Here is an 11,823-nt window from a genome sequence, read left to right as displayed (position 1 = left end):
TCCTTCCAGCCTACAGAATTTCTTCCTGATGATGGGAAAGAATAAGAGCTCTCAAATCCTCTTTAGATAGCTCCAGAAGATTCAGTGACCCACAGGCACCTTTTATAAAGCTTAGAGACCACCTTATAAATAACAGACAGGTGGAAAGCACAAACATAAAGGAAAAGCAAAACAACCCAGCCCAAACAAAAACTCAAACCAACCAAACAAAAAACCAAACCAACCAAACAAAAAAAAGCACAACTCCAAAAGAAAAACGAACTAGGCCAGGCTTCCCACACGTAGAAACTCCAGGCACAGCCCGGAAGCCCGAGGCGGAGGCGGCACCTCTACCACCGGGCAGTGCTGATTGGCTGGACCCTGCCGCCGCGCTCCCGCCAATCAACCTTAAGCCCCATCCTCCACCGAAGAGACACTTCAGTTTCCAGTGGTGTTACAGCGCATGCGCCTTGCTGAACAGCGTGTGGCAGCGGGTCTTTGCGCCGCCATTTTGTCCGTGCAGGGTGAGCGGCGGCAGTGCGTGGTTGGTTGTTGGGCTCGGTATCGGGGTGGTGTACAATGATTGTGCTCTGGCGGTTATGGCTCTCACACGTCGCTTTCGCGCTTGTGAGTGGTCAGGAGCCTGCTGCTGCCGCTGAAGGGTGGCGGTCTTCGCTTTCGGGTCTCGCCTGGCGGCGGCAGCGTCCGCCCGGCGGTAGCGTCCGCCCGGCGGTCCGCGCGTTGTCGAGTCGAGCCCGGCTCTGCGCTCTGCTCCTCAGGCGAGCGCTGCCTGGGGCGTCAAACGGCCCCGGTCGGAGCTGCTGCTTTGGGGGACAGCGCAGGTACCTAAAGCTGTCGCTTGTGTCCTGCATTTGGTTGCATTTAAAAGCCCTTTTATTATGCTATAAGTTTGTTTGTATGGTAGTAGTGTATGATAGAGTATAGATTTTGATGGCTGAAGCATTTGAAACAGAAATATATGTGTGACCACTCTTGCTTAGACAGTAGGTGGTAGATTATCTGTGTAGTGTTCTTCTGACTGGTGTGTTTTTTTTGAACTGCAGTGGAGAAAGAATGGTCTTACCATGGTTTTAGGAAGGTGGATTCAGTTTTGTCATATTGGTTCTTGATATCTTAACGTTGTAACTAAACTGAGTATGAGGAACTTGTCCAGGGTATGTTTGTTGGACAGGAGGAGGATTTAGAGTAGTAGTAGAAGAATTTAGTTTATATATATTTTTCTAATTATTTTTTTATCATCTTTCCTTGTAGGGAGATGCAGAGTTGTTAATAAGAGGGCTGAGGTTTCTAAGGGTGTGTTGTGAATGAATAAGTCCTAACTGGTATATAGGTAAGTGAAAAGCAAAAGGTCATTTTGTAAACTGTAGAAATGTGACTGTATCAGTGTGATGCTGTTATTTGGGCTGTGATAACGGGCAAGCAAATGTTGATGCACAAATTGTTTTCATTTGTTATGTGTTTCTGCAACCAGGGGTTTGTTTCAATTAAAAAAAAAAAGCTGCCCAAAGCATCAGTGGTGCACCTTCAAAAGTTTGATTCTCTCTACTGATCAGGTGTTTCTTCTAGGCAGATGCAACCCTTTCCTGAAGGCTGTTTTCTTTCATTAAAACTCAGAATTTAGCTTTCTATTTTATTACAGGGAGAAGTGAAAAATAGGGGGGCTTGTTTAAGAAGGTATTTGTCAGATCTGGATTTGGTACTGCTTTTATTGGGGGTTTTTTTTTGGGTGGCTGATGGTTTTGAGTTTTTATTTGAGATATCATGTATCCTTCCTCCTCCTGCCTGAGATGTTCTGGTAAGCTTTACAGTAGGAGTGCTCATTTATTTATTAATTCTTATTTTTTGTGGAACTATAATGATAGGGATCAAGATTTACTCTGAAGACATTGTATGTTCACTAGCTACTTCATGTATGCTTGTGATAAAAACTATCATGGTAGTTCTGTTAAAGATTTTTTGCAGGCTGAGGAGGATCTTACTGTAATAACTTGTAGTTGAAACTGAAAGTTTCACTTTCAGCTGTACATAACAAATCATGAATCAAGTGTATGCTTTGTCTAGTCTGTCCTTGTGTGTTTATCCACTGTCTTTGCATTTGACAGATGTGGTCTACCCCTGATTACTTTGTTAGAACAGCACTTTATTTCATAGAATTGCTTGATTAAATTATGGGTACGCACAGCCTCTTTAAACAGTGTGAAATCACAGATCCATTGACAAATTTGAAAGGAACTGGAAGCTGATGTTGAAGACCAGATTATAGATGAAGGTCAGAGAAGTATCTGAAGGGTTTGAAGATACTTAAACTGTCAGAATTGGAGTGTTGAGACAGTATGAAACGCACCTGGCACAATTGTTACTTGATGAGCAGTGCAGAAATATTGGACATAAATAATGTGTTCTGTATGTCCTTGTAATTATGAAAACTTAAAATGTGCTACAGCTGTATCTGATGCTGTATAGACAGCCAGATTAAGTAAACAGTGAAGCACAGGCCTATAAGATGTCATTGATTTGAAGAAGTGATTTACACAGAAGCAACAGGATGAGTAGGGGAGGAGTTCTTGTTCATTCACATATTAGAGAGAGAGAAACAGACTGGAAATACTTTGCAGGTAAACTCTCCTTGAAACTGCAAGTCCAGTGCAATGAAACACTGGATTGGATTTCCTCTGGAGAGATTTGCAGTTAAATTTACTGGATGTAAGTAACATTTTGTGAGATGAGCAGAGATTGTATAAATGTCATGAATTGTTTTCCACTCTTGTGTTTTCTTTGAGCAGAAATACTTTATTTTGAGAATAAATACAGTTATCTTCCTAGTCTTCTGTCTTGTCTTGTTCCGCATCCCTGCATGTCTGCGTTGTGTCGTTCCATGTGCCCCCCCCCCAGTTTTCTGATATAATCTTTAATTCTCCATGTTATTCTGGGAACAGCTTTCTGATTACAAATTATTCTTAAGTGATAAAAATTAGTCTAGTGACAAGAGCAAGTCCAGAGGTATTTTTCTTTTTTTCAGACGTTATCTGACCATGTCTTTACAAAGAGAATTGTGTCAAGTGTATCCCAGTTGCATAAAACATGACATTGTAAAATGTTTAGTATCCATTTTAACCAGAAATGTGATAATATGCTATTAAAGCATTTTGAAAACAAATTTCATGTCAAGAATTAGTTGACAAAGAAAAAATATGGAAAATTATCAGGCTGATCTTACTCCTTTTCTTTGCAGACAGAATGGAATCTCTGACTCCCTCACCAAACATAGTAGATATGAATCTGAAGATAACTCGTATAGAATGCCATCCTGAATGCTTGGTTATAGTGTTCCAGGGCCAATACAAGGCAGGATGTGAGCTTGACTATTACATACTACAAAATGAAATACAACGTGTATTCAAAGTAAAAGCTAATGTTTACGTTGGTGGATCTTGTTTGGTGGAAGATACAGAAGGAAAATGGCATAGAGGAAGAGTTCTGGAAAAGAGAGAGAATATCTGTGAGGCTTTTCTTATAGACACTGGGCAAGTTCTAGTGGTTGAGGAAACACATCTTGCTTCTGCTTGTGATGAATTGTTTCAGCTGCCTCCAAAGGTGGTTTTGGGCGTTTTTGCAAACATACTTCCTCTTGGAGATAAATGGGGTCCAAAAGCCATTAACTATTTTTCATCTCTGGTAGGATTACAGATTACAGGTCATGTGAAAGCTGTTATACCATACCAACTGTTTATTCTAGAAGTACCAAAGATCATTAGTGATGTTCTTGAACTGCAGTTAGGAAGATTTATTGATGGAGATTCATTTTGTCTTATTGTAGAAACATTAAGAGCGTTTCCCCAAGAAATGCTTTGTAAGAGAGTGCCACAATTGTTGCAACAGAAATATCCAGTCAAGAAGTTGCTTACTTTCAGTAATTCTGAGGAACCAACAGATTTTTGGCCAGTTCCAGATGATCTCTTTCCACGTCTACCTGTTGGCAGTAAAGAAAATGTAAAAATAACCGTTGCAGTAAGCCCAAATACATTTTACTGTCAGATACAGAAATGGCAGAAAGAGCTGGAAGATTTGACAGGAGCTATGCATTTGTACTATGAAGCTATCAGTACAGAAAATAATAAATCTTTCGATAGTTTGGGGCTACTCTGTGCTGCCAAAAGGCAAAATGGACAATGGCATAGAGGAGTGATAAAACAGCTTCTCTCTGACTATGTAGAAGTCTGGTTTATGGATTTTGGCAATATCGAAGCTGTGCCATTTAGTTGTGTTCAGAAACTTAAAGTAGAGTTCATGGCATTACCAATGATTTCATTTCCATGTGCGCTGTCTTGTTTCGGTAATCAGGATGAAACAGTAATAAAAATTCAGCTGAAAGAACTTACACAGGCCTTGGTAGGACAAACTTCTGTGTGTGTCCATGTTGATTTATTCAATGACATTAAACGCTTGTATTACATTACGTTGCAAAATCAAAATCTTGGAATTAATGCGAAGCATCCAGAAAACCTGAATGAGGCAGCTGCATCATGTGTCTCGCTTTCAGAAACAAAAATCACAAGTATTGCTGTAAACTACAAACCATGTGATGACAGATACAATTCGTTTAAGAATTGTACTGGAAATAAATGTTCAAAAAACTGCTTACCTGAATGGGATATTTCTTTGTCAAACCACTGCAAAAGAGTAGAAATGCAAATGCATTCTTTCCATACTGCTTTTGTGGTATATGTCATAAATCCATCTGACTTCTGGATTCAGACATGTGAATATCAGAATGAATTTCAAGCCTTGATGAAAAATATTGCAGATGCATATAACCAATGTGGAGCTGATGAAATGGTCCTTAAAAACCCAGAACCTGGATTGCTGTGCTGTGCCCGATATAGCAAAGACATGCATTATTATCGGGGTGTTGTCATTGAAGTGCTTCATGTAAATATTACCGTCTATTTTTTGGACTTTGGAAATACAGATACAGTGCCCTGTTACGATGTGAAAACATTGCTTCCTGAGTTTTCTGATTTACCAGCTTTAGCTATGTGTTGTGCACTTGCTTATACATTTCCTGTTGATGATGTGTGGGTTAAAAAGGAAACTGATTTCTTCAAAAACATTGTGTTTAACAAACTACTCCTGCTTCATGTCATTGGAAAGCAAAACAACAAGTATATTGTTAATGCGCAGTATAAGAATGGTTTGCAGCAAGGAAACGTTGCCACATGTATGGTTCAAGCTGGATTTGCTGAATACTGGGAAAAGACACCAGATTCTGTTCTAAATTCGGCAAAAAAAAGTCAAGCCCTGAATCCCCACAAATTTAAAAAAAAAAAGGTAAATGCACAAAGCATCTGTAATATTCGTAAAAATAAGGTATCTGGCAATGGAGAGATACTTCAGAAGGAAAAGTCATTAAGTGTGCCTTCAGTGCTGAGAGAATCTGTTGTGCTATCCTGTTTTGGAAAAGGTGCTATCTCTAAAAGCCGTAAATCGGTACGTGAGGAAAAAGTATTTTACAAAGAGTTTGTGTTTAAACCAGGATCTGTTTTTGAAGTGGTGTGTTCTTACATTGTTTCCCCAGCAGATTTTTCATGTCAGTTGCAAAGTAAACTGCCAGAGCTAAATAACTTAATGGAACAAATTCAGACTTACTATAAAGAGCATACCAGTCCTTACAAAACTGGACAGGTTTCCTGTGTTGTTAAATGTCCCAAAGATGGGAAGTGGTACAGGGCAACTGTTGTGCAGCAGGTATCCACAAATGAAGTTGATGTGGTTTTTGTAGACTATGGTTATCGGGAAAGAGTTTTACTTGAAGATCTTCAAGCTGTTCTTCCAGATTTCCTAACTCTGGAAAGTCAAGCATTTCGATGTGGACTTAAAAATGTACCCTTACAGATTAACTCACTGAATTGGTCTCAAGAAGCGCGTAGACACTTTGAAGACTTCATTTCGGCTTCTAGAGGACCACTGACTTGCATCATTTATGCTCTTATTCTTGTAAGCCCCAACTGTTTATGCAATATAGTTGACTTACAGACTCCATTTATTAGTGCAGAGGAATTCCTCAGAGAACGTGGTCTCGCCCAGTCTGAATATGTTGGTCTGAGAAACCTTGCATCTTTGGGTTCTCTGTACAGTTTTTGCTACTCATCTTTTAACATAAAAATTGGAAGTGAGGAGGAGGTTTATATAACTCACATACATAGTCCTTCAAAATTCTATTGTCAGCTTAATCGAAATACTGAAACTATAGAGGCATTGATGAAGAAGGTTAGTGTCATAAGTAAAATGTCAAACAATGCAAAATATGGTATCAGCAACACACGATTGTGTATAGCCAGATATTTTGAAGATGGTCTCTTTTATAGAGCTTTGGTTTTTCCTGTGGAATCGACATCCTATCTATGTGCTGACTTTGTGGATTTTGGAAATAAGAATATGGTAGAGAGAGACCAGTTGATGCCTATTCCAGGCACTGCTACTGACCTAATATTCACGCCCATGCAAGCTATTAAATGCTGTCTGTCAGATCTTAGAGAGACAAAAATTCCAGCAAGAGTTACTAGATGGTTTGAGGAAACATTCCTTGGTAAACTGCTGAAGGCTGTAATTGTATCCAGAGAATCAGATGGACAGATTGTTGTGGAGTTGTATGATGGACAGCTCAAAGTAAGTCAGAAAATTAAAGAAAAAATATTGGAAGAATTGGCACTGAAAAATTATACGGAACAATTTGTTGGAAGTAATGGAGGAGTCGTATGTCACATGGAAGATGACAAAGAAATTGATAAAGTAACTGTTAAAAATCCTGAAACAGTTACATTGAAAACTGAAGTGAAATGCCAAGTATATGATAAGTGTTATCAGACAGATACTGAACAGAATTTTGGAGATGGAGAGCAAACTGCATGTAGCACACACAAGTTGTGTAGTGCGTCGTCAAAACTGCTAACTTCACAGGAGAGTCAAGAACCAGGTTTTAGAAATACTGTCAGTGCTGTTCTGGAGCACAGAGAGGAACCTCTGGTTGGAGAGCCTGCTTCTCACTTGTTCTGTCATCCTGCTTCAAATTCAAAGGAAGTAACTGTAAATGCTGTCTGTGAATCTCATAATGAAAGACTAAATTATACAGGTCAGCAGGAAAGGAATAATGAAAATACACCTAAATTAATCAGTCTTCCTCAACGTGATACTCGGATGAATTCTGAAGTAGCAGGGTATATTTCTCATAGGAATAGTCCATCAAGTTTCTATGTTCAGCTTGCAGAGGATGAAAACTTAATACAACTAGCAGAAGAATTAAATGAAAGCACAGTGAATATAGGTCGTGAAAATTGTTTAGATGAGCTCATGGTAGGGGATCTCATTGTAGCAGAGCATGACACTGATTGTTTTAACTATAGAGCAGTTACTAAAACTCTGCAATCGGGAAACTCCTTTGAGGTAGAGTTCATTGACTATGGTAATGCAGCAGTTGTAAGTCCTTCAAAAATCTGCAGGATTCCGAAAAAGTTCTTAACTTTGCCAAGGCTTAGTGTTCATTGGTTCCTTAGCAGAGTAAAAAGTGTTCCTGATGAAAGCTGGACTAATAAAAATACTTCCTATTTTGTAAGCAAAATAAATAACAAGCCAGTCGCTTGCAAGTTCTTACAGCAACATGGAGAGCGATGGGAAATAGATGTAATTTGTGATGGAGAGTCTGTGTCTAATGACCTTCTGCAGAAAAAAGGCAGGACAAGGTGGCAAAACACACCAAGGCCTACTCAGGAAAATGGGCCAAAACAACTTCTGGTTACAAATGGTAATTTTCAAGAGAGAAAGTCTAGGAATGGTTTAGGTGGTCAAAGTAAAGCCGAGGCTGTTAGGATGAAAAATGCTTCCAAAACACCCTTAAATGTCCTTCCTCAGGATCTAAATTCTGGACAGGTAGAAGGAGCGGAAGTAATTAATATTTCAGAGAGTGGAGAATTTCATGTACAGTTACTTAGAAATTTGCAAATATTACATGAGTTAAATGTAATGCTTGTCAAAGAAGCACAAAGAAGTGATTTGCTTAGAGTGGATGATGTTGAAGAAGGATTGGAATGCATGACAAAATCTGAAAGGAACTTGAAGTGGTATCGATCAAAAGTGATAAAGAAATTTGTCAGGGAGAAGTTAATGCTAGTTTTTTTCATGGATTATGGCAAGTGTGAGATGGTGTCCTTAAATAATGGAAAGATGCTCAGTGATGAGATAAAAAGTATTCCTAAACAAGCTGTGTCTTGTAAATGGGTTTGGTTTAAAAAACTGAAGAAAATTCAATTTGTCCATGTAGTAAATGCGCTCCTGGATCGTGAAATAAGGATCTTGTTTTTGAGGTATTTGGAATCCTCTCATATTTGGGAAGTAGATATTTTAATAGGGGAAATTCTGCTTCAGGAGTATTTGAACCAGCTCTTAAGTCATTGGTGGACTACTGTTGGACCAGAAAAATCCAGTAATACAGACTGTAAGGAGTTTGATACATCATTCAAGATAAATTCAATCACATGGATGCTGCTGCAGAGTGGCAGAAGGTATCCTGGGTTTGCAACTGCAGTTACTGATCCTTCAAACTTCTGCATCCAGTTTGACGTCTTATTTGATTGCATGAAAAACTTGTCTTTGCTGCTCTCTGACCTTCCTGACAACTTGCCAGCTTTGCCAAAAGAACTTGTGGTTCCTGGTGCTAGCTGCTTGATCAAGTTTGGACTGGAAGCACAGTGGAATAGGGCAGAAGTTAGTGAAGTAACAAGTCAGTCTGTTGTTCTTACATTTATTGATTATGGCTTTCTGAAGAGCATCCGTTACTCTGATATTCATAAACTTAAAGTTATTCCAGAAAGCCTGTCTTTCTTACCACGCTTGGCACACTCTTGCTCTTTACATGATACAGTTCCTGCCAAGGGGGAATACTGGAGCGATGAAGCTAAACTTCTGTTTCAGAAGCTTCTTAGTAAACCAGGTCTGATATTTCATTTTAAACACTATGGCTCTGAAATGAAATTAGAGGTGGATGTTCTGTACGAGGAGAACAATCTAGCTCACACCTTAATTGCTGCTGGTCATGCAGTCTACTCTAGAAGTAGGTGCTGCCTCATTCCAGTTGGCACAATTAAATCAGAAAAAAAAGATTTGCAGCCTAAGTGTCCAAATTCTAGTTACTGTGCTTCTCTTTGTGAACCAGATTTTAATTACGACGAAAACTCTTTATTTTGTTGACAGAAATAAAGCAAAGAAATGAAACAAAAAAAGTATCCAAAGCACAGGACTGTCTGTGATAAAGTTTCAAATAAGGAAGTCTGGTACATTAACAAAGGATCTGAGTTCATGTAACACTGAAAGAAAAAGAAAAACTGCAAAAGATGGACAACACTGAAGAAGTTGGGATTCTTCAGCATTGTGATGATAAGAAAAGTAAAATTGACTTAATACAGAGTAAATCTGCTACCAGAAGCACTGGTTGAGACTTGTGACTCTGGTGTTCCACAGTCTAGAAAGACAGTGTGAAGATACTATCAGAAGAATTATTTTAATAAGTAGATTGCAGTTAGGAGAGTACTTCTTCAATGCATTGGAAAAAAAAAAAGATGCAGATACTGCTCTTGGTATATTTCTTTTTTTTCACTCCAAGATGTCTTATTATATTTATTTAGACAATCATGTTTTTGGCAAACCTTTCTGTCAGAATGCTTTTACAATTTACGTGTGTGTATGTGTATATATATAAAACTTAATTTGCAGTAGCATCTGGTTTACAGTGGTGTTGTCTCCTCCTTGTTTTGGATGCTCAGAAAACAAAGATGACAAGCATATTCTTCTCTTTGTTTCTAATTCCGAAGTTCCCTTTTCTCTTGTTGGGAGGAAGTTTACTAACAATAAGCCAAAAACTTGGATCCCCATTTATGGGAGAGACACCCATTAAGTTGTTTTCAGTTATCTCTTGGTGTAAAGATGCCATTGACCTGTCTTAAGGTTCTTTTGGTATCTGAGTTGTATCACAATTAGGGTCGTTCTCTCTGCTTCGTGTACTTGTTCCCTTATCTCTCTCCTCCATGCTCCCCACCCATCTGTCAAAATGAAGAGAGGCAGTTTTCTCCATGCGCTTAGTCTGTTTGTATCTTGAAGGGAAACATTCAGAGCCTTTTCTTTTTTTCTTCTTTGTAGGAGGAGGAAATTTCAGGAGAACTGAAAAGTGATGATATGCTGTATATCTTAGAACTTTTTTTATTTTCAGTAACCATTCTGAAGTTATAAGAATTTGTCAGATGTTTCTCTTTTTTTTTTGGTTTGTTGTGGTTTTTTGTTTTGTTTTGGTTTTTTTTAGTTTGGTTGGTTTGTTTGTTTGAATTTTTTCCCCCACCTCCTTCCTCAGTTATTTGGACAAAGATAAAGCATGAAGAGGCCTGAAGTGTGAGGGGTTTTCTTTGTATGCCCTGTGATTGTTTGAATTTAAATTAAAAAATGAATACATCCTAATGATAGACAATACATCTAATGCATCTCTATATGCAAAGAAGATCTAAGAACACTCTCTCCCTCCCCCCAGGATATCATGATGTATTTAATTCCTGTGAAAACTTGAAAGATTTATCTGGAAAACAGTATTTAATTTTTTTTAAAGGAGACACCCGTGTCCGGGAAATTCGAATAAGTGAGACAAGACAATGCCAGCTGATCTTTACAAAGTTAACTCTGCTGGTGAATTATTCAAAAAGCATGCAAATATTTTCAGCATACAAGTGAAAGATGCCCGTTAGTAATAAATCAGAAAATGCATGATAAAATTTCTTAAGTAAATACTAGCTAAAGCATCAGAAATGTTATGTTAATGTATTGATTAAATAGAGGATTTTTTGGTAACCATTTGTGATTGTTAACTGTTTTCTTTATATTGCACCATTTTATTATATTATTGCAGAACTTGCAGTTTTTCCTAGTAAAAATTACAAGCTTATCTGGCATGTTCTTTGTCAGTAGTTTGACATACTGCTTGCCCTTATGATAAAATGCAATGGTTGTATTGTGCAACATTACTCATGTTGAGTGATAACTTTACGTATACTTCACTCGGCTACGTTCGTTGTAGTGCCAAGTCATACTTAATTTTCATGTAGAGGCACTGACACTTAAGGGTTAATTAACTCTGATTCTAACTTCTGGCTATCATTCACTTGTTAACAGCAGGTGCTTGGGTGTCCTGTCTTTTTAAAGATCATCTGGATACCCTAAATGCCAGTCCTGTCGGTGTAGTATTAATATGCAAATTGCATATTTTAATTCAGGGGGGTTTTTTTTGCTAATGTATAGTGCTTTAACTTCTGTGTAGCTGTAGAACACTGCTTACCTAATGGTTACAAAATGGAGCCTAGAAATGATGGAAGAAGAATAAGAAAAAAATAAACAGCTGTGTGTGTGCTATTTTTATGTTCTGCAAATTGCAAATGTTAGATTTATTTGCAAGAATGTGCGTTTTATTTTCAACTCAATGAGTCTAGCTTGTGATAGTAATTCCTTTTCTGAAGGTCTGATACCCAAAGTGCTTAAGGTAAAAACTGCATAATTGAAAGTATTTTCAGGATTATGCTGCACCTGTAAATACAGAGAATGTCTTTTGTTGCCATTGTTGATACAGATTTTCAAAAGTGTATTATAAGGTTATGTTACAATTGTTAGATGAAATTGCTGGGATGTCTGGCTATGGATTTTATTCTCAGTCTTCTTTCTTTGGAGTGTACTTCCCCTGCCCCCAACCTCAGCTGTAACACCATTTTTCTTGTAAGTAGGAGAGGCTGTACTTGTAAT

General features: G+C 38.2%; 1 protein-coding gene across 1 annotated transcript; it reads left to right on the top strand.

The window, feature by feature from the left end:
* The first annotated feature begins 3,225 nt into the window (after positions 1-3,225).
* Positions 3,226-9,240, top strand: TDRD15 (tudor domain containing 15). The gene has a single exon (XM_072855587.1). The coding sequence runs from the start codon at positions 3,238-3,240 to the stop codon at positions 9,238-9,240; it is 6,003 nt and encodes a 2,000-aa protein (XP_072711688.1). The 5' UTR covers positions 3,226-3,237.
* The last annotated feature ends 2,583 nt before the right edge of the window (positions 9,241-11,823 follow it).

The sequence above is a fragment of the Ciconia boyciana genome, chromosome 3 (assembly GCF_034638445.1).
Source record: "Ciconia boyciana chromosome 3, ASM3463844v1, whole genome shotgun sequence".
NCBI lineage: Eukaryota > Metazoa > Chordata > Aves > Ciconiiformes > Ciconiidae > Ciconia > Ciconia boyciana.
Note: the sequence above shows the minus strand (reverse complement) of the source record. Positions and strands in the feature narration are given on the sequence as shown.